We start from the raw sequence: 20,853 nt of genomic DNA, 5'->3' as shown, positions 1-20,853 counted from the left end.
AATTTTTTTATATTGTTCTTTGTCTCTTTTCTCGGAGGGTGTTCCTCTAGGTACCTAGCTGGTGCTTCTTTTTCGGAGTTGTCTGTAAGGTTGGCTTGAAGACTTCCACGGGGGCTTTAGGCGGCGTCTCGGGAATGTCTGGTAGAGCGAAGACAAAACGAGAGCAACTTCAACAGCAGCTGCCAAGACAATTGGAAAGTGACGACGTGACCATGAGTAAGAGTATCGTGGATTGTACTGGACCTATTAACTGTGTCTGCTGGTTGACTTGGTGTTTATGACATGGTGGTGAAGCGGAGTGAAGGGGGGGTGGGGTTACTTGGAAAGTACAGGGGGTGAGAATCAATTGCGATTTCCAAAAGGAAAGTGAGGATTCTTCGTAGTACTATGCTCAGTATTTTTCATTAGAAATAAGGGGTAAAAGAGATGTCTACTTTGGGCGTCTGCAAGAGTGCTAAGATAGCAAAACAAGCTACTTGAGTGTACTAGTTGAGAGAATTAGAGGTATCAAGCCCTCTTTCGTAAAAAAGGAGAAAAGTATCCACCTGGTCTAGAGGTTTGAATTGGTCTAATCCCTCGCGAGCCAATAGTAAAAGGAAATGAAAAGGCTAAATCAATCAATCGGACAGAATAATCCTTGATTCTCAAGGAACCAAAAAACGAAAGTCTGGACGGGCTGGGAATCGAACCCAGGACCTTTCGCACGTTGTCGATGAACATGCTAAGCGAACGCTCTACCAACTGAGCCACACGCCCTTCTCTACTGGCACCCCTTGGGGGTTTGATGAGTGTTTGCAGCGAAATCAGTATACATGAAGTCGGGGTTTTCTTTATTTGGGGTTGGAAAAAGATAATTGGCTTGGCTTGCACCTCCCTGCCTGTCTGTAAGGGACAAGGAGTGAATTGCGGGCTCACGATATTCTTTTTCTTCTTATCTTTACTAGGTTTTTTGAGTATTCTTTTCTTCTTTAGGTTTGTAATAAGTTTATTTTCCTCGCGAGATTCGAGAGCCGTCTCACGCCCCCCGAGTCGCTTATTTAAATTGGAACACCTGTGAACCTGGAGGCGGATAGGTAAGGTATCTTAGGTAAGTAGGAAAATGTATTTTGTCAAACGAATTTTGATATGGTCAGCATTTGGCTGCAGATACGGCTATTGTAGCACAGAGCTGTAAAGTCATGAAAATGAGACTTGTCCCAGCAGGTACCGGCCAGTTGCCTGTAGTTGCGAGGATGGGGCAGTCCAAGTAGCAAAATACTTGAAATGTCCCAGCAGGGCCAACTTGAATAATTGGTGCTCATGCAAGAGCAGTTGGATTGCTATTTATGTACTTTCGCTAATTACGAGCTTTACCATGCCCTCTCCACTCTCTGGTAGGGTATCACTAAAGTGGACTTTGGTATCTTCGTTGTCGTTTTCTTCTTCTTGGTCCTCATCCTCGTCCTCCTCGTCTTCGTCAGAAGAGTCGGGAGCACTCTCTTGTATAACAGCCTGGTTTCGGATAGCAGTTTCCAAATCCTTGGCCATCTTCTTGGTGAAGCCCGATGCTTCTGCGGTAGCGTCTAACCTCCTGGCGCCGCCTTTGCCAACTGTCTTCTTGGCATCCTTGAAAAAGGGGCCCGGCTCCGTGGCCACGAAATGGAATCTCCGCTCAAAGAAGTATTTGATGCAGTGGACATCGCGGTCAAAGTACATCTCGGCGTTTTGGTGCTCCATCGACACCATCTGCGGGAAGTCGATAACAATGGGGGTAAGTATACGCGGTGGCTCCTCTTCGTCGTCTCCGTCCTTGCCTTTCCCCTTGCTCTCGGTCTCGGGGACTGGTCTCTCTTCCTTGATGAGGATATTGAACTCGTTAAAGTCGCCGTGGATCAGCCCATGCTTAGCAAATCGCAATATGAGTCCGATCAGTTCGCCATAGAGCCCGGCAGGGTTCGGAACGGACGATATCTGCCGCAGCGGGTGTGCATTGATCAAGGTCATAACGATAGTGTGCCGCGACTGTGAGAGGGGCTCGGGGACGGGGAACCCTTCCTGCCTCAGGGCCTGCATGAAGGCATACTCTTTCATGGCCGCCAGACGGGACAGGTACATCCACGAGCCGCAGGCCTGGTTCTTCTTCAGATAGTCGCGGTTGGACTTGACAGTACGGAACGAAATGCGGCCCAGCCTGTGGATCTTGAGGACTTTCTGGGTGCCCGTATCGTCGGCCACGATCATGATGTCACTCTCCTTGCCGACGCCGATACGGGTGCCGACGCTATAGACCTGCCGCCGCTGCGAGTGTGTGTGCAGCGCGAGGTAATCGAGCCCGCCGTATGTCAGCCGGTAACCGTCGTACTTGGCCTCCTTCATGCGGGCGATGAGGCCCGCCTTGGCCAGCGCCGAAATGCTCTTGTGCACCCCGCTGGCGCCGCCTTTGAGCCTTGAGAGTCTCTCAATTAGCTGCGTCGGTACAAGCTCGTGGTTCTTGGTCCCCATTTCGGTCTGCGCAGGTCCTCGTTAGTCGGGTAACAGGAGCCAGCACAACGGCAACCAAGAGCAAGGAGGCGCACAAACCGCTGTCAAAACCTTCCAGTCCTCCGCCGTCAGATGGCGCATGGCCCTCGTGTCTAGCAACATAGTCGCGATATTTTGATATCAAATGCGCTTCGGTTGTTTGTTTTACCTCGAATTTGTTGGTCAATTAGGCTCGAGCAAGCGGACTCGGATTGGGGGGGGTACTGAAGACACTTCCAACCCCACCAAAGAGTTGTCACTCAGTTCCCAGAAAATAAAAGTCATTAGTGCTGATAGGACCTTGTCGATAAGATAAGTACTAGCTGCCTGAGGGCTTCATTGCGCATAGCGTCTGTGCGGGAGCTTTGATTACGGTAATACACTGTACCCGCTATGTATTTCGCTCCTTATTTCGTACTGGAGCGGAATTTTAAATGGGCCGGGATGGAAGACCGCGGCGCCGCCAAGCCTCCAGCCTCCACCCAACTTGGAGCTCTGTGGAGCACTGACCACTGAAATCGGTTGCCTCGTCCAGGCGGCCAGAAGCGTCGCGTAACCGGTGCTGCCAACCTAAGCAACTGCACGGCGAATTTGCTAAGCTTCGATTCCGTCCCCAACTTCACCAATCTCGACCCGCATTACCATCCACGAGTTCGCTTCCCCAATCGCGCGCATCTGGTCCCCTTGCAGGCACATCTCCCACCCGCGATTCAAAGCCTGTAGGAAACCCAACGAACGCCAGCACAGATAAAAGCACAAACTCGTGCCTGCTCGCCAACTCGCCAACTTTCTCCGGCACCGTCGCCCCCATCCGTCATCATGGCGCAAGACAGCGATCTGTCGAAACCGTCCGACAATGCCAAGGGAAAGGCTGTCGACACGGAGCAGAAGAAGCCAGACGAGGCACAAAAGGACGGCGCCCCGCCAGCCGCCAATGGAAAGAAAGATGATAGCAAGGCTGATTGTTTGTTGGCCCGCCCGACCAAGTATCGCGGCCCGGGCTACCGCTAACTGTTGTTCAGCTTCCGAAGATCTCAGCGAAGAGGATCAGCAGCTCAAGAACGAGCTTGATATGCTCGTTGAACGCCTCGCGGTGCGTACTAGACTGAGCCCCCAACTAGCTGTCAAACAGGATGTCCACTGACTCTGACTGTCACCGCAGGAATCGGATGCATCCCTCTATAAGCCGGCCCTCGAGGCCATGAAGAACTTCATCAAGACGTCGACTTCCTCGATGACGGCGGTACCAAAACCCCTCAAGTTCCTTCGGCCGCACTACGCGACCATGACAAAACTCCACGACGACTGGCCCAGCGGCGATGACCGGACATCTCTGGCCGACGTGCTCTCCGTCATTGGCATGACCTTCTCAGACGAGGATTGCCAGGACACACTCAAGTACAGGCTGCTCGCTCCCACACAGGATATCGGCTCTTGGGGCCACGAATACGTCCGGCACCTGGCCCTCGAAATTGGAGAGGTCTACGGAAAGCGCATCGCTGCGGACGAGCCGACCGCCGAGCTTGTCGATCTCGCACTGGTGCTCGTACCACTATTCCTCAAGACCAATGCCGAGGCTGATGCTGTCGATCTCATGAGCGAGCTCGAGATCATAGACGAGCTGCCCAAGTTCGTCGACGAGAACACGTACGCCAGGGTTTGCTTGTACATAGTCTCAATGGTGAACCTGCTCACTTACCCCGACAACGAGCAGTTTCTTCGCGTGGCGCACGGCATCTACAAGACGTACAACCAGTATTCTCAGGCCATGGTGTTGGCAATTAGGCTCAACGACATGGAACTCATCGAGTCAGACTTTGACGAGGCAGGGGACCCGGCGCTGAATAAGCAGCTTGCGTTCCTCATCGCGCGCCAGAGGATATGGCTCGAGCACGCCAGGGAAACAGCCGACGATGAGGAGATCATGGAAAGTCTCTGCAACGTTCGTATGACTGACCACTTCAAGTCTCTCGGAAAGGAACTCAACATTCTTGAGCCCAAGACCACTGAAGACATCTACAAGAGCCATCTCGAGAGCAGTCGTGTCGCTGGCATGACCAACTTTGATTCTGCTCGACACAACCTGGCGGCGGCTTTTGTGAACGGATTCGTCAACGCGGGCTTCGGCAACGACAAGATGATGCTGGTCGACAAAGACAAGGAGAGGGAGAGCTGGGTCTGGAAGACCAAGGACGAGGGCATGATGTCTACGGTGGCGTCTATGGGGACGCTGCTGATGTGGGACATCGAGGGCGGCCTGGACCAGATCGACAAGTACACGTATACAAATGAGGAACAGATCCAGGCCGGCGCCTATCTTGCTATTGGCATTATGAACTCGGGTGTCCGGCTGGACTCCGAGCCCGCCATGGCTCTCCTGGCCGACACCGAAAGGCTCAACCACAAAAACCCGCTCATCCGGGTGGCGTGCATCATGGGCCTTGGGTTGTCGTATGCCGGCTCCAACCGGGAGGAAATTCTCTCACACCTTCTGCCCATCATTACTGACACGTCCCAAGAGATGCGGATATCTGCCATGGCTGCTCTGTCTTGCGGGTTGGCATTTGTCGGATCTAGCAACTCCGAGGTCAGTGAGGCTATCATTACCACACTACTAGATGACGACCGGAAGAGCCAGTTGACCGACAAGTGGACCCGTTTCCTTGGACTCGGGTTGGGCCTCCTCTACTTTGGCCAGCAAGAAGAGGTGGACGTGATTTTGGAGACCCTGAAGGCCGTTGAGCATCCTATGGCGAAGCCAACTGCAGTTCTTGCCTCGATTTGCGCGTGGGCAGGCACCGGCGCCGTCTTGAAGATCCAGGAGCTCCTGCACATCTGCAACGAGCATATAGAGGAACCCGAGGAGAAGAAGGGAGACGAGCTGTTGCAAGCTTATGCTGTTCTCGGTATCGGTCTGGTCGCCATGGGTGAGGATGTCGGCCAAGAAATGGTGCTTCGCCAGTTTGGCCACCTCATGCACTACGGCGAGGCAAATATCCGGCGAGTGGTACCGTTGGCGATGGGTCTCATCAGCCCGAGCAACCCGCAGATGAAGGTCTACGACACGTTGTCACGGTACAGTCACGATAATGACAATGAGGTCGCTCTGAATGCCATATTCGCCATGGGACTCTTAGGCGCAGGTACCAACAACGCGAGATTGGCTCAGCTTCTGCGTCAATTAGCAAGCTACTATCACCGCGACCAGGAATCTCTCTTCATGGTTCGCATCGCACAAGGTCTTTTGCACATGGGCAAGGGCACTCTCTCAATCAATCCCTTCCATACAGATCGCCAGATCCTCTCAAGGGTGTCCGCCGCCGGCCTCCTCGCCGTCCTGGTAGCCATGATTGATGCCAAGCAGTTCATCACCTCGAGCTCGCACTACCTTCTCTATTTCCTTGTCACCGCCATGCATCCCCGCTTCCTTGTGACCTTGGACGAGGACCTTAAGCCACTGACTGTCAATGTCCGTGTTGGCCAAGCTGTCGATGTCGTTGGTCAAGCAGGCCGGCCCAAGACGATTACGGGCTGGCAGACACAGAGTACGCCTGTGCTCTTGGCGCATGGCGAGCGCGCTGAGCTTGAGGACGAGGAGTATATCAGCTTGACCAGCACGCTGGAGGGTCTCGTCATCCTCCGCAAGGTACGTTTTCCTCTATTTGCCATATCCCAACACCCTTTCTTTAATTCTTGTATCCCCCGTGCTAACTAATTATCTTAGAACCCCAATTGGGAAGGTGGTAAATAAACGATATCTTTCGAATGGGCATTTTTCTTGCGGGTGTGTGTCAGTGTCACGGACGGCTAGGACTAGCCGGCGGGCGGGATGCATACAGTATTGAGCCGTCGTAGCTAGCAGCCATACGTCGTATAGAGCGGTATGGAGAGAGATGGGACTAGGCGGGAACACGACTTTGTGCTTATACATTAAAGCTCTGTGCACCAAACACCTGTGGAGTGGCCAGTCCATACGTGCAACGGACCACTCCGGCTTGGTTTGTGGTTCTCTAGCCAAAAAGAAAATCAAAGAGAAGACGGTGGTAGGTAGACAGAATTCAGCGATTGCTGGCAGAGGAATTGATTGTAATGCATCAGGGAAATGCACAGTCCTTCCATGGCTTGGTGAAAAGAACATAGGGAATTAATCTCTTTTGTTTAAACACTTACGGAGTAGCTCCGGTCGCAGTTGAAGCTGAGTGAGGTTCAGGAGGTCACTATTCCAGGCATATCCGTGTACGTAGTAATTAGGTTACGACGAAAACAAATATTCGGCAAACGACTGCCCATACATATTACATTTTGGTAGAAAAGAGGAGCGAGCCCCTTTTTTTTCCGGCTGGAGACAGTGCCCGTTTTTTTTTTTTTTTCACACTCACCCAAACACTGCGCTCTGTTCACACCCAAAGACGGTCGCCACTCAACCCATTCGACATACGCGCACAAAGAGAGGAAACACAGAAAACACAAAACAGACATGAAGGTACCGAAACGCCTTGCCATTCATATCAGGATCTGAAAAAAGCACGCCTATTCCCAACATGATAAAAAATAAAAACAACCTCCTCCATACTAGGTAGACAAGGGAACAACATATGCTGTGTTTATTATCAGCCATTCTCCTGCCACTGCCATTGCCACCACGAATTTAACGAGAAGAAAAAAAGCGAGACCGTAAAAATTAAATCCAGCCCGCCCACTTCTTGAAAAAAAAAAATCATTGCTTTACTTTGCTTTGCCGCCACTCCCCAAAAACGCCCCGCACCCGCTTTGCAAGAAATTGAAGAAAAAAAGAAAAAAAAAAGCAAAGGAAGAGAAAAGAAAACCTCCAATTTCGAGGCATGCCTCCCTTTTACACCGCCACCGCCACTGCCAAGTACCAAGAGGAGTGCACCCCACGACGGGAAGACTATTTCTTCTTGCCAAAGAGGCCGCGTAGTTTCTTTTCTTTAGATAGTTTATTGGGCTTGCCGCTATCTGGCGGGATACCAGCGCCAGATCGGTCGGGGCCGCCGTTGACGGGTTGGGGTGGCGCTGGGTATTGGCCGGCGGGGCCGTTGAGCGTCATGGCAGCGAGGCTGTTGGAGGGCGGCTGAACGCCGACGGGGGGACTGCGCGAACCGCCCGGGCCGACGCCGAAGGGTGGGCTCATGGGCGCCGGAGGGGTTGGGGGGTCGAAGATGTGAGCGGGCGGCCGGGGTTTCGGCTGATCCATGGGCAAGCCGAGCCGCCTTCTGTCAACGGAGAGGTCGCCGACCTGACGCAAAAACAATTCGGGCGACAGCATATGGCTGGTGGCGAGGAAAATATCGCGATTGAGCTTTTCAGAGACCTCGTAACACGCGCGCGTCTCCGAGTAGGTGGCACCGCCTGCTATGAAGACAACAATGCGCTGTCGGTTCTCGACTTGGCGGCGGTTCGCCGAGGCCCATCTCGGCGCGGCAGAGCGGAGAGAGGCTTGAGACGCGAGCGATTCCTCAGCAACATCTGGTGGGGGGTTGGTGTAGGGAAACGAATCCGGGTCGAGGGAGCCGCGGCACAAATCTTCCAGCATGCTCTTGACGGCGGGTTCAAAGCGCGACGTGATGTACTCCTCTTCTTGAGGAATGTTGATCGTGGTCCGCGGGAACAGCGGAGGCGGCGCTGGCCGAGCATCCTTCAGCCCGTGTGTGGTCTGGGCACCGAGCAGGTCGAGATTGAGGATCTTGTCGGCCTCGGACTGCGGCAAAGACGAATGGGCTAGGAGCCTATTAATGTCCTCGGGGATCAAGCCGTCGCGGTACAAGATGTAGAGAGCAATCAGTCGTAGTCTGTTCAATGGTTTGATGCCGTCTTGGTCTAGCAGCCGAACAACCTGGTCCAGGACGTTCTTCGGCTTTTTCAGGTCGTCGTCGAGGCCAGTCGCTAATGTCTGCTCGACGGGTGCCAGGTCTGGGATTTTGTCTTCGCCGAAAACCCTCAGAGCCTCTTGTGCCATGGTGACATGAAGCGAATATAATTCCTTCATTGCGGTGTACTCGGGCATGTCCGCCATCATTGCCTTTATGGTGTTCATTGTTGTTTGCGAGCTGTCTTTTGTGAAATGGGCATTGCTCTCGAGGAATTTTTTGAAGTCGCCTCCGAGCTTTTCAATCGTATGGATCATATGGCGATGGCGGTTTTCAATCCATAGACTGTCCGTTTCGGCGAGCTCCATAACCTTTTCTTCCGCCTTGTCCGTACCCTCGTTAAACGTCACGCAATAAGTCACCCTTTCTCCGTCTTCTACGGGAAGAAGGTCGTGGGCGATGGCCTGGTAAGTGAATTCATGGACGAGAGGTGCTACCAAGTCCATTGACCTGTCGGTAATGACAAGTACGGGCTGAGGCCGCGAAGTAGGCGCTGAAAAGTTTGGGTCGAACGACTGGTAGGCGTCGAGCTCCTTTTGCACGAAGCGTGCCAGGTGGGTACACAAGACGGCCGCCTCGTGGGTTGGATTCTTGGGTCGATAGTAGCGTACCTTGGGCATCTCGCCCAAAGCGATACATATGCCGACAATCTAGAAGGCGAAAATTTAGCTGTATATTTCTGGCGTATGTCAAAGTGGGTGGTTTCTACGCACTCTTTGGGCGAGTGTTTGCAAATGTTTTGCCACTAGATCATTACAGGACGGGTGATAGAGGACGGGGAAGCTGTACGGGTCTTGGAATGTTACGAGATGCGACTCGCGAGGGTAGAAATCGACAAGTAGAGTCTTATAGCCTGCGGACGGAGGGTGAGCAAGGGGGCGGACACGAGAGGTACCAATTGCTTGGGGGCTGTATGTACCTGCTATCTGGGACTTTGCGCCGCGCAGCATGTCGCTGAGTTCTTTTGGGAGGATGGCTGTCCATAACAAAAAGGCTCTCCTATAGCGTCGACGCTCAAAGTCGGCGACCAGGCACTGGACGATGTGGGGCTGGGGCGACAGGATGTAGATAGCATCCATGCCCGGGTTCATGTCCCGTTTCTCCTCAATGCGCTCGATATCTGTGGCCTCTTTAGCGGTGGGCGGCCACAAGCCGGGGAGGGGCGCATCTCACTGGCGATGTTGTTGTTGAGGAGGTCGGCCTCCTTGACCGTGTTATCAAGGATTCGCTTGGCATTTTCGTCGACGACCAAGACTTTCCACTAGGGGTGTAATTCGCGGATTAGCCAGAGCGTTCTCTATCTTCCTCTTTCTCTCCTGGGCCCCCCATGTCTCTGTCTCGATCTCTGTCTCGATCTCTGTCTCGATCTGTCTCGGCTTCTGCCTCTCGGGACGCTGGCCGAGAATAGAGTATATAGCGGGGGTAGGAGGTGGGGTAATGGGGTCGGACTCACCTCGCCTTGGGTGATCTTCTTGACGGCACTGATGATAGCTATTGGAGGGGCAAAATGTTAGAACGTTTCGGCGCGCCATCGAGGCCTGGGTGTTGAGACTGGGCCTACCATCTTTTTGCTGGTCAATAATAGAGATGCCGCCGCGGTCCATGGCGGTTACGTTAAGCCTGGCGACTCAGGCCTGGAGCAGGCGCGCGCGCGCAGCTGTCGACGTACAGGCGTAGGTGCCTGGGCGTTAGTTTTGGCGCTGGCCGTGGAATATAGAGGAGCTCCCTAGCCTAAGCAAGGTAAGGTAAGGACCTAGAGACGAGAGGGTGGTCGAGGTGAGGTACCAAATCGTAGTCGAGAGGCGAGAGGCGAGATTGAGCAAAGGTCAGAATAAAGTAAGACGGCGGCCGGCAAGAATCGTGAAAATTGGAGATGGTCGGCTGCTGGGTTGCCGTCTGTTCTCAGGGTCCAACAACTGCGAAACACTGAGTGGGCTCGACATAAGGAGGCTCAGCGGGTTGACACTCGCCAACTGTGCTCATCCTTGCCAAGCCAAGCAAGGTGGGGTGGGGTCCGAGGGGTGCTTGGCAGATGCGATGGTTTCACGGCAAGCCTATTGCCCTTCCCTCCTAGGAAGCTGCCCGTTCGTCTTCTCCCATTTCATCCCCCGTGTATCCGTACAACATCATGTGCCTTAAACGGTGTGACGATATATCAAAACCCCCAGTTGCCTTCTCCCGCCATTTGCAGTCATGTTACTACTAACTAGTATATCAACAATACGAATCAATCAAACCACGGGAGCTTACTGCTTGGGCGATGCCCTGTTCGACCCCCCCTGGCTTACCATTTGTGTAGTACTCGTCTCATGCCTTGAACCCTTGGTAAGTGAGGCATTGTGCATTTCTACCTCCAATTCGTCAACATCACAGACTACCTGGGCTACACATCGGAGAAAAGATACTAACCCTTTTCAGGGCTCCGACCTTAGCGCGATACCTGCCAAAGTGCCTGCCGACACTGCTGGATCGAGGCTGGGCTCTTGGTTTCCAACCCCACACGATTGCCGTCAGCCTGCCGTGACAGTGCCAATTGGTAGTTCTTTCGTCCAAGCCTGAGTCACTGACAGCTTGGGCCCGACACCCGAGCCGCATTCGTACTGCGACAAAAAAAAAAGAAACGTGAGCCTCGCTCGGCCTCGAAGCCCCCCCACGTTGGATGACGGGAGTTGCGGGCCCTGACATGCGGAACTAGCACCCTGCCGGCGGATGACTACGCGGATGCGGCGGCCGCAATGTTTTCTTCACCACTTCGATCCTCTCCGGCCTACGGATATGGGTGTTTCCATTCCGCAATCATCTCGGCGGGCGGGGCAGCCACCTGAGTGCTGGACGTGGCAATATGTATTGTACGTACATACAATACAATAGTGTACATACCATCCCATCCCATCTCATGGTCGCACTACGAGCTGCACATGTCAACTGCCAGCCTTGCCGTGGGCAACCTAACCTATTGTATGCCATCCCCGGCCATTGTGCTCACACGAGGGCTTGCCCAGGGCAAATGGACAGACGACGTTAGATAGCCAGTCCCTGCCTGCAAACCCACGGCAGCCACTGGACACCTGCGCTGTCATTGCGCCAGTCACGGCCCAGTCTTGTCCAGTCTTGCCGGCCCCCAGGTCCCTTGGTCCAATCGACACTGCCAATAATGAGGACCGCATAGCTAGTCCCCTTTTCTGCATGTCTCTCCTTATCGGCAGAGGTTCGTCCCGTCAACCCAGCTTCCAGCTACCCCTTCAAGCACGCAAGCCGTTTCTTAGTTTGCTGTCCGAGAGATATGGGACGTCAGCAGCTTCCCACCGAGGGCCACAAATACACAAGCGATATTCATGTGTGGCCAATATCTAGACCATCTGCCGCTCTTCACCTCCTCATTCTCCCTCGTCCACGCTCCCCGCACCCTACCCCAAGCACCAGTCTTACCCCTCCTCCAGAATAAGGCAGCTTGTACCGCCTTTTATGTTCCCCCTCACCTTTGCCCCTGGTCTTCTGTACCCCATCTTGCTTGCCTGGCTTCATCGTCATGTCCTACACAGGCCCTTCCGAGCCTCGGAAGAACGAGTCGAGTGATCTCGAGAGACAGGAGCTCGACAAGACTCAAGCGCCGGGGCCATCTTCCCATGGAAAGCATGCACTCTGGAAGAGCCTGGTGTCGATACTCACCGTCAAGGACGGCGAGGTCTATGAAGTCCACCCTGAAAAACACCCCAGATGGTACCAGAGACTTATCGACGCTGGCATCGAGGAAAACGGCATCAAACCTGTGCCAATCGAGCGTCGTACCAGCACCCAGTACAGCCACCTATTCACAGTCTTTTTCACTTGTCTCCTGTGCCTATTACCGTGAGCAACACCCAACTCGTCCCTTGGGAGAGGAAAGCTGCTAACAAGTGTCACATGTAGCCTTCCTACCGGCATCTTGGCCACCCTGGGCTTCGGCATGAGCTTGAGAGATGCCTCGCTGGTCATCTTGTTCTTCAGCATGCTCACATGCATTCCGCCAGCCTTCATGGGCATCGCTGGCATGGACACGGGCTTGAGACAGTTAGTACTGGCCAGGTACTCGTTCGGGTGAGTCGTCTTTCCCTTCACGTCCCCACATATTGCCTTTCTTCAGGGCCAGCCGTATGAAGCTGATCAAGTACTTCCACACAAATAGGCGGTACCTCGTCACCATCCCTCTCCTCCTGAACGCTGCCACTGTGACCGGGTTTTCCCTCGTCTCGGCCGTTGTTGGCGGCCAGGCCATTGCGTCTCTTAACCCAGACAAAGTCAGCATCAATGTCGGCATCGTCATCACCTGCCTGGTTTCCTTTGCCGTCTCTTTGCTGGGATTCAATGCGGTGCACTTCTGGGAGCGCTGGACATGGATCCCCAATTTGATTGCCATCATCATTGCCGTCGGCTGCGGGGGTAAGAATTTGTACTTGCAGACCGAAGTCGAGCCGGCAACTGCTTCCCAGGTACTGTCTTATGGCAGCCTGATCGCGGGCTACTTCATCACCTTTGGCGGTACCGTGTCGGACTATTCAACCTACCACAACCCCACGGGTGTATCTAAGTACGTGCCGATTTGCGCCCGGTTGCGAGTCCGCAATCTATATTCCTTAGTGCCGCAAGCTAATGATATCTCGGGTAAAGGGTCAAGGTCTTCCTCTACTTATATTCGGGCTTTTTATTGCCTTCGGTGCCGCTTCTGATTCTGGGTGCTGCCATTGGCGGGGCCATTCCCAATGTCGAGTCTTGGGCCGCAGCCTATGAAGCCACAGGAGTAGGCGGCGTTATGCATGAAATGCTAACGCCGGCGGGGGGCTTTGGCGAATTCATCGTCGTGATGCTAGCCCTGAGCGTGATCGGTAGCATTGCTATATCCATGTACAGCGTGTCCCTAAACCTCCAGATGCTCTTACCGCCTTTCGCCAAGGTTCACCGGTTTGTGTTCATCATAATTACGATGGCCATCATGATTCCCTTTGCCATCCGGGCTGCCGAGCAGTGGGAGGAGAGTTTGATCAATTTCCTCGCCGTCATCGGGTACTGGGCGGGCTGCTTCGATGCCGTGATCATCATGGAGATGGTTGTGTTCCGCCGAATGGACTTCACAACATACGACCATGCCATCTGGAACGTTGCGCGCAAACTGCCGCCGGGGATCGCGGCTCTGGGGGCCTCCCTTGTCAGTATGGCGCTGGTTGTTCCCGGCATGGCTGAGCCGTGGTACACAGGCCCTATTGCTGAGACGACGGGCGACATTGGCTTTGAGATGGCCATTGCCGTGACGGCCCTATTCTACCTCCCTTTCCGATGGCTTGAGATTAAATGGCGAGGTCATCTGTGAAAGGCGTGCATTGTGTATAGTCCATAGTCAGTTGCACATATATGAGTTGGTTCTGCACAACAGAAACCATCAGACGTGAGACTGGGAGCATGGGGACGCCATTGAGACAGAGAATACAACACGAGAATAAACAGGTTTGTTTACTCCGAGCTTCTTGAAATCCTACCGCATAGAACGATGTCTTCGCCAAGCGGGTGCCAAGACACGCCGGCGAGCCGCATGGGGGACGCGGGGTTCCCGCTGCCGTCGAGGGTCCGGGGCGGCGACACGACGACGCCGCCCTGGCCGAGCCACGTCGGCGCAATGGTGACGATTACCGAGTCGATCAGAGGACTATCGGGTGGCGCCAGCAGCGAGTTGATGACTTGGCCCCCGCCCGTCCTGCGTTACCCGTCCTGCTCCCTCTGCTCCTGCTGCTGGTGGGAGGTGGGGTTCCAGCCGCAGGGCGTCTTGAGGCGGGAAGGTGAGGAACTCCTCGCAAGCAGCCATTTTGGTCTTTTATTCTTTTTTCTTTTTTTCTTTTTTGGGTAAAAGAAGTTGAATAATTGCGTGCTGCTCAAGGTCGCAGTGCTTGCTGTGATTTAGGGCGAGGCAGTGCTAAATAAATGGAAAGATACTGGCCGTAGGAACAATGGCACGCCGAGTGGGAGCGGTGCAATAACAGACGAGGGCGAAATCTGCCTCGTCGGCTCCGGCTTATATTGGGAAGGTGGTTTCCTGGTAGAGACGCAAGACCCGACCCCGTCTTATTCTTCTCGCAAAACCAAACCAGCCGTAGATGATATATCGGGGCTTCTGTCAGGGAGCTCGAGGCAGTGTTTGCAGCCTTTTCATCTCCGATGAACTCCTTTTTTTGCTTCTGAAGATGTTCAGCCAATGCCAAAGGGGAAAAGAAAGACAATGGAACATTTGGAAGCTGCCAAGTAAGGTAAGGTGAGTTGGGGGAAGACTGTGGGCCAATAATAGCCCCACATAATCAATCTGATCTTGGCCTTGGCTCGCTAGGCGTTTCGCATGGGATTCGGACCGGGATGGGGTCGCTTCCGATTCCATCTCAGTGTCTTCCGTATTGAGCGGTAAGTGGTGTAAGTGATCGATAACGGTGGAGCCATCAACCGGAATCCTGACCGGCCAACGGCGCCCAACCTCCGTTGGACACAGCGACATGACACTATACGCATCCTACTTACACAGTACCTCAGGTAGCAGGTACGTATGCGTCTTGTCAAACGGGCCTGCCTCGTAAGGCAAGGTGGCGCAGCTTTATACGCAGTCTTCACTCTTCAACAAATGGACCCCCCTTCTATCCCCATCGACGCCCGACACATGCGCTGAGACAGCCAAGGTTTGACCTGGCCGAAGGGGACGCATTCCAGGGTCCCGAACGAAAGAGTCCCCAGCGCGCCTGCCGAACATGCCGGGGCGTGGCTTGGCATTAGGTTGCCCGACCGATTCCATGCTATTTGACTTTTGAACGTCTTTGTTCTCAATCGACGGGAACGACAGATTCCATTCTCACCGTGCATTCTCTTCTCCCAACCGCCGGCCATGCTCGGTTGTTGCGCAAGCCCCCAGCCTCGGAGATAATAAGCTTTGTCGCATTCGCCTGTCGGGGTTTGCGTCGAATCCGCGCATCGACGTACGCCGCCTCCGCGCCGCCGCCGCAGCACCTCCTGGGTCACCTTACTGAGTAGTGTGCTATACAGCACTAAACGCTACCTGCCCCATCCCAAACGCGCAGCATCGCCACACCTTCCTTGCGAGGGGCCGAGAGGAATCTTCAAGTAAGGCTCCAAGGCCAGCGCCCATACTCTGTATATTCTCGCCGGGGACCCGTCCCTCCTGCTTGGCGGCTTTTCCTAAAAAAAACTATCGCATCCCTACCCTATTCCTGTAAGCCAGGCCAAGCCAACAAAAAGGATCACCTAGCCTTGGGTTCCCCACGCCTGCGCCAAGTTAATTTCCACTTCTACAACCACGTCAATTGAAATCCGTCGTCGTCGTTATCCTTCACTCGAACCGATTGCGCAACACCGTCTCGGTCCATCTCACATCCATCGATCTCGACCGACCGGCGACATCCGAATACCGCGATAATTCGAACAGAGCAGGCCTCAACTCATTCAACAATCTCGCCGAAATCGCAAGGCTCGCGACCAAATCAATACCACCCACACACCACACACAGATCCTCTTCTCAAAAATGTCGCAAAAGCTGGAACAACCGCCTGCATACACACAGGGCGGTCTGCAGTCACCTCAACCCACGTACCAGGGTGGCTCGCCCTCACACTCGCCCGCCCCAGGAGGATATTTCTCGCCGGGAGGCCAGCCCAACAACAGCAGCTACGGCGGCTCCCCACAGCCGCCGGCGGGCTACGGCGGCTCCCCACAGCCACCAGCGGGATATGGCGGCTCGCCACATCCGCCCATGGGGTACGGCGGCTCGCCCGCGCCGCAGGGCTACTACCCGCAGCAGGGCCCTCCGCAGCAGGGCTTCTACCCTCCTCAACAGGGGCCGCCGGGAGCCTACTATGCACCCCAGCAGGGCGGCTACTATCCTCCGCAACAGCAAGACAAGGGAGCGTCATCTGTGAGTTTAGCTCCTTTTATTCGCCACTGGCGTGTTTGACTGACACCTCTCTCACTCTGCAGGGCTTGATGGGAGCGTGTCTCGGTGCTCTGGCATGCTGCTGCTGTCTCGAACTGTTGTTCTAAATCGACTTTTTCGACACGCGCACGCTTCTCTGCCGTAGGTTCCAGGTTCTATATTGGAGCTTGTTAGCGGGAGGAGACGTACGAAAACGAGCAAGATTACTATATACCCGGGAGAGAAAAAAAGAAAACCACGACAACAGATGACGAGAATTAAGCCCCCCGCCATTCACCAGTCGCAACGCAATGGGGGCGAAAGGGCCATACGCAATTGGAGCGCTGCGATCGGCGAAGTGCGGCGAGAAAAACCTGCAGGAAATCCACGCGCCATGCCCGAATTCGCGTTGCTCGGCCACAACGTCACTCAAGAGGGATTCCGTCCTCACCTCCCCTTTCTTTATTCCCGCGTGAATGGCCAAGTGTTGGGGAGTACCGTACACAAAGCTCTATATTTGAAATGAGCAAGCCCCCCGTTGACATATATATGAGGAAAGGGCGCGGTGTCTGCATATCTTCTTTCCCCTTAAAATTTAACTACCTCCCTAACTATCCATGTCACGCGGCGCTAGTAACGGCGCGCTGTATCCTCACCCTTTTTTTTGAAGTGATTTCTCATTTGTTGGTGTTACTACTATCCGGCCTGGGGACGCTTTTTTCCTTTTTCTGTTCGCTTTATTTTTTATTCACCTCTTTAGCGATACTGAATAATCGATTTACTTTTTGCAACGGATATTTACATACGTTATTGCCACAGGTACCACCGACGTAAACGCGTTACTGTATCCTTCGTTTATTTGGTAGTTATTTGCTACTTAGGTACCTATTCGGTTCCAAATAGGTATCGTCATTAGGGTTTGAGAATAAAAGATAAAATTGCGGTAGCCACACGGGCTTACAAACAATCACTAGTGAACCCCGAAACCAAACACGCGCAGGTGACACACACCAAACTTCGCCGAGTACTGGCGCTTGATTGTTTGTCTGGGTTCGGGGATATACAGTGATTTAGTCTAAAAATTATATATATATCAAAGAGGTGTGTCGAAAAAAGGGGATTGGAGCTTGGGAGAGAAGCTTCACCCCCTTTGATCTTCCGCCCGCATCTCCTCCATCATCGTCATCTCTCTATACCTCAATACCTATATACGCGGGTGCGCCGTCCATGGGACCCACTTTGTAAAATATTTATCCAAAGACTCAGTAGAGAGTTTCTGGCTCTTATTTTTCTTCCTCTCAGGGGTTTCCTTTCTCTCTGCGAGATGATCACGCAAGAGTGGCATACAGCTTGTCGAACTCGTCGGCGGTGACCTGGACGCAGTCGTTGGAGTAGATCATCTTCTGCACGTCGGGGCTGGCCCACTTGTCGGGCACGGAGCCCGTCTTGGCGCCGTCGCGGAAGGCGGCGTCACGCTCCTCCTTAGCCTTGCCCTCGCCCAGGTGCAGCGTGCGCCCCGAGAAGGAGGCCAGGTCGACCAGCATCGTCGTGTACGGCTTGCGCAGCAGCTCAAAGACCTTGAGGGCCTTGGCGATGGCGGCGGCGGAAGAATCAGAGTCGCCGGCGAGGCTCTCGGCTGGCACGCGCGCTACGCACTCGGCCAGCACGGCGCCGTCCTCGATGGCCATGGCGGCGCCCTGGCTCAGGTGCGGCAGCGTCGGGTGGCAGGCGTCGCCCAGCAGGGCCACGCTGCCGTGGGTCCAGGTCGGCAGCTCCTTGTACACGCGCAGCTTCCACTCGCACACCTCGCCGTCGGGCACCAGGTTGAGCATGCGGTGGACCAGCGGGCAGAAGTCGGCGAAGACGTCGAGCATGGCCGCCTTGGAGCCGCGCGTCGTGTACGTGGCGTTGGTGGCGGCGGCGAAGTTGTCGTCGGGCTGCGCCGACGACAGGTTGTAGATATTGTGGCTGCTGACGGGGTACGCGATGATGTGGCGGCGCTCGCCGATCCACCGCACCACCGTGTCGCTATCGAGCAGCGCCAGCATCTCGGCGTCGTGCGCCATCTCGGCCCGCGTCAGCATGATGCGGTACGCCGCCTGGCCCGTGTCCTCCTCCTCGGACGTGGCGCCGAGCGCGTCGGCGAGCATCTGCGTGCGCGTGACCGACTTGATGCCGTCCGACGCCAGCACCACGTCGGCCGTGACCTGGTACGGCTCGCTGTCGCGCGGCTTCACCGTCAGCATCGGCCGCGGCGCCCACGAGTCGACGCGCACGAGAGCCGTCGAGAAGTGGAACGTGATGGCGCTCTCCTTCTTGCAGCCGTTGTACAGCCCGCCGGCGAGCGACGCCCGGTGCCCCGTGCAGTGGGGCTGGCCGAACTTCTCACGCACGTCGGGCATGTTCACGTGTGCCAGCTCGATATTTGTACTCCCCTCTGCGCGGCGCATCCAATCGACGAGGTCAGCGACGTTCGAGGCCTGTTGAGTGACATTGCTTTTGCAGGGAGGGCTGTCTCTTACGTCTGATGCTAGTGTCCTTGACGTCTGTGGCCTCCCTCTCGATCTCGTCCCAGCACCCGAGCCGATCTAGCACGCGAGCAACATTGGGGGGAAGCTGAATGCCGGCACCGACGAAACCTAGATTCGAAGCCGTCTCGAAGACATCGATGTGCTTGAACCCCTTCTTGGCAAATGCCAGAGCACTCCCCAGGCCCCCCATGCCGGCGCCAATGATGACGATGCGCAGGTCACGGAAGTCGGCCATAATTGCAAGGCCGAGTGAGGCTGAGGCTGAAGTGAGGCCGAGGGTGAGGGAGAGCGCACAAGAGCTCGGTTCTTGGGCGAGTTGGAGTTTGAACGGGTCCAAGCTACAGCGACAATGCGAGTGTCGATCAAGTCACAACCCGGAAGTTGGGTTTTAAGTACGTCTATGTCGGGGTAGGTAGAGATAGGTGGGTAAGCAAGCAAGCGGCTAAAGCAATCTACTGCCTCTTAATTTTGCCGGTATATAGAACAGCTCTCTCTCTTATATACTTACCTTCCTGCCTTACTCAATGTCCGTACCAAGCAAAGTTGGGTAGGTAGTATAGCATACAGACGGTACACGGGCGTCAGTCGGCCCACGACTCGGCATCGGCATCTGCTGCACAAGGACACGACACCTCGGACGCATACTCTATTCGTCGACAACGGCGTCCTCATGGGTGGTGAAATATGTTCCCGCTCCCAGTTTATGGGGCGTCGTCAAGCCTAGAACCTGGGCTGGGCATGACGGGAACCATGGGTGAGCCTCGGGTAGTAGAGAGGGGGCGGAAAACGACAGTCTGTGGGTGGAGGTGGTGGAGGGTGGTGTGTGGTGAAGTGGGCGGTGCGGGGAAGCTCAGTGCCGGGAGAAATGTGCCTAGAACTACCTTACCCCGTACGTACAGGGGAGGTAGTCAATGTTGAGGCCTGGAAAATCCATTCGCCGCGGCGATCATTCATTGTCGATACCTGCGCAACCTTGATGTGCGACCAGCTGGACCTCGACGGCCGCGCGACGGCCCTTCGTACTTGACTCTGAAGCCCATCGGATACTTGGCTAGGGCTCATTTTGCAGCCCTGGACCGCTCCCTTCAGCCCGCGGGCAATCGCGGGCGGCCATCCCGCACTGCTTGTGCACGCACCAGGGCAGTCCGGGGAATCGATCTTTTAATACCTACCTAGGTGCGCCAACGGCGCACCTAGGTAAGGCGGTCAGTCATGCGCGTCGCAGAGGCACCCGAGCTTGTCGACCGGTCGTCCGGTGTTGAACCAGCTCGCCGGGTTTTATCCGTCGTTGCTCGGAACTTGAAATACTGCCGGGTGGCCCAGCACTGGAATCTGCAAGGAGCCGGGAGGTCCCCCTGCGAATCTCGTCTGTGTGAGGGATCTTCCCGGCTGACGCTTTGCTGGCGCTAGTTGTGGGGGAGAAATGTTGCCCCGCCATTTGATCCAGCTGCCAGCACGCTTGCATGTATTGTGCATCCCGAGTACATTATATTGAGCACCAAAAGCGCCTTTGTGATCCAAATAATGAATCGTTGGTGCTGAATGTTCGAACCAACACCAACCAAAACGCAAAAGAACCCACGATCTATCAGCGCAACACAGGCCAGGCTGGCGGCCTGGCCTAGCTCTGATAATCAAACCTGGACCACTTCATTCTGTGGGTTGTGGAGCTGCAACGAGAAAGTACTGACTTGTACGTGTTCACCAGCCACATGAGCAATCGACAAAGATTGCGAGTATAACCATCGGGATACGCGAATTGGCTCCGTGACAACAACGTATTCTCGTCTGTATTAGGCGAATTAGCTGCGCCGTCTGAAATTAAAGATTATTAGCATCGAGACTTGACCCGTTACGGGAGCAGGTGTGGCTGACACGGAAGCCAACGATGAAACGCGTTTCAAAGCGACAAGCGAAGACGAGCGACAGTAAAGTAAAAAGTGCTCGAGCTCCCAACAAGGGCAAACTGCCGTTAGGTCCACGTAAGACAAAAAAAGATTA

The 20,853-nt window shown here is 54.7% G+C and overlaps 7 protein-coding genes and 1 non-coding gene across 8 annotated transcripts; 3 read left to right on the top strand and 5 right to left on the bottom strand.

Moving 5' to 3' along the window:
* Window positions 1-668: 668 nt before the first annotated feature.
* B0T26DRAFT_t87 lies at window positions 669-756 on the bottom strand. Its single transcript has one exon. It is a non-coding gene; the product is annotated as a tRNA-Ala (tRNA).
* Window positions 757-1,022: 266 nt separating this feature from the next.
* Window positions 1,023-2,780, bottom strand: B0T26DRAFT_702071 (Rio2, N-terminal-domain-containing protein). Its single transcript, XM_060441614.1, has 2 exons — window positions 2,560-2,780; window positions 1,023-2,487 (listed from the first exon to the last, which is right to left on the bottom strand). Exons 1-2 carry the CDS (start codon window positions 2,620-2,622, stop codon window positions 1,324-1,326), a joined length of 1,227 nt encoding a protein of 408 aa, XP_060298192.1. The 5' UTR covers window positions 2,623-2,780; the 3' UTR covers window positions 1,023-1,323.
* Window positions 2,781-2,994: 214 nt separating this feature from the next.
* Window positions 2,995-6,741, top strand: B0T26DRAFT_811101 (armadillo-type protein). Its single transcript, XM_060447283.1, has 4 exons — window positions 2,995-3,463; window positions 3,522-3,592; window positions 3,662-6,145; window positions 6,224-6,741. Exons 1-4 carry the CDS (start codon window positions 3,319-3,321, stop codon window positions 6,248-6,250), a joined length of 2,727 nt encoding a protein of 908 aa, XP_060298191.1. The 5' UTR covers window positions 2,995-3,318; the 3' UTR covers window positions 6,251-6,741.
* Window positions 6,742-7,408: 667 nt separating this feature from the next.
* B0T26DRAFT_673989 (Sec1 family protein) lies at window positions 7,409-9,991 on the bottom strand (the record flags this gene model as incomplete). Its single annotated transcript, XM_060439660.1, has 7 exons — window positions 7,409-9,037; window positions 9,101-9,240; window positions 9,307-9,507; window positions 9,561-9,615; window positions 9,650-9,781; window positions 9,841-9,878; window positions 9,949-9,991. The coding sequence occupies 7 exons, from the start codon at window positions 9,989-9,991 to the stop codon at window positions 7,409-7,411; spliced, it is 2,238 nt and encodes a 745-aa protein (XP_060298190.1).
* Window positions 9,992-11,916: 1,925 nt separating this feature from the next.
* B0T26DRAFT_739535 (permease for cytosine/purines, uracil, thiamine, allantoin-domain-containing protein) lies at window positions 11,917-13,731 on the top strand (the record flags this gene model as incomplete). Its single annotated transcript, XM_060443723.1, has 5 exons — window positions 11,917-12,044; window positions 12,105-12,236; window positions 12,297-12,464; window positions 12,553-12,954; window positions 13,035-13,731. 5 exons carry the CDS (start codon window positions 11,917-11,919, stop codon window positions 13,729-13,731), a joined length of 1,527 nt encoding a protein of 508 aa, XP_060298189.1.
* A 140-nt stretch (window positions 13,732-13,871) lies between these two features.
* On the bottom strand, window positions 13,872-14,220 carry B0T26DRAFT_749685 (uncharacterized protein; the record flags this gene model as incomplete). The annotated part of the gene is made up of 2 exons (XM_060445139.1): window positions 13,872-14,112; window positions 14,204-14,220. The coding sequence occupies 2 exons, from the start codon at window positions 14,218-14,220 to the stop codon at window positions 13,872-13,874; spliced, it is 258 nt and encodes an 85-aa protein (XP_060298188.1).
* Window positions 14,221-15,934: 1,714 nt separating this feature from the next.
* Window positions 15,935-16,449, top strand: B0T26DRAFT_673986 (uncharacterized protein; the record flags this gene model as incomplete). The annotated part of the gene is made up of 2 exons (XM_060439659.1): window positions 15,935-16,324; window positions 16,387-16,449. The coding sequence occupies 2 exons, from the start codon at window positions 15,935-15,937 to the stop codon at window positions 16,447-16,449; spliced, it is 453 nt and encodes a 150-aa protein (XP_060298187.1).
* A 1,200-nt stretch (window positions 16,450-17,649) lies between these two features.
* B0T26DRAFT_640986 (uncharacterized protein) lies at window positions 17,650-19,087 on the bottom strand (the record flags this gene model as incomplete). The annotated part of the gene is made up of 2 exons (XM_060437286.1): window positions 17,650-18,758; window positions 18,844-19,087. The coding sequence occupies 2 exons, from the start codon at window positions 19,085-19,087 to the stop codon at window positions 17,650-17,652; spliced, it is 1,353 nt and encodes a 450-aa protein (XP_060298186.1).
* Between the last annotated feature and the right edge of the window lie 1,766 nt (window positions 19,088-20,853).

This window comes from Lasiosphaeria miniovina (assembly GCF_030549165.1).
Source record: "Lasiosphaeria miniovina strain SMH2392-1A chromosome Unknown B0T26scaffold_3, whole genome shotgun sequence".
In the NCBI taxonomy this organism is placed as follows: domain Eukaryota; kingdom Fungi; phylum Ascomycota; class Sordariomycetes; order Sordariales; family Lasiosphaeriaceae; genus Lasiosphaeria; species Lasiosphaeria miniovina.
Note: the sequence above shows the minus strand (reverse complement) of the source record. Positions and strands in the feature narration are given on the sequence as shown.

Excerpts from the sequence above, each read along its gene's own strand:
- B0T26DRAFT_702071 (XM_060441614.1), bottom strand. The coding sequence starts at position 2,622 with ATGTTGCTAGACACGAGGGCCATGCGCCATCTGACGGCGGAGGACTGG. Across the intron at positions 2,488-2,559 it reads ACTGGAAGGTTTTGACAGCG|ACCGAAATGGGGACCAAGAA; the intron begins GTTTGTGCGCCT and ends GGACCTGCGCAG.
- B0T26DRAFT_811101 (XM_060447283.1), top strand. The coding sequence starts at position 3,319 with ATGGCGCAAGACAGCGATCTGTCGAAACCGTCCGACAATGCCAAGGGA. Across the intron at positions 3,593-3,661 it reads TGCTCGTTGAACGCCTCGCG|GAATCGGATGCATCCCTCTA; the intron begins GTGCGTACTAGA and ends CTGTCACCGCAG. Across the intron at positions 6,146-6,223 it reads GTCTCGTCATCCTCCGCAAG|AACCCCAATTGGGAAGGTGG; the intron begins GTACGTTTTCCT and ends TAATTATCTTAG.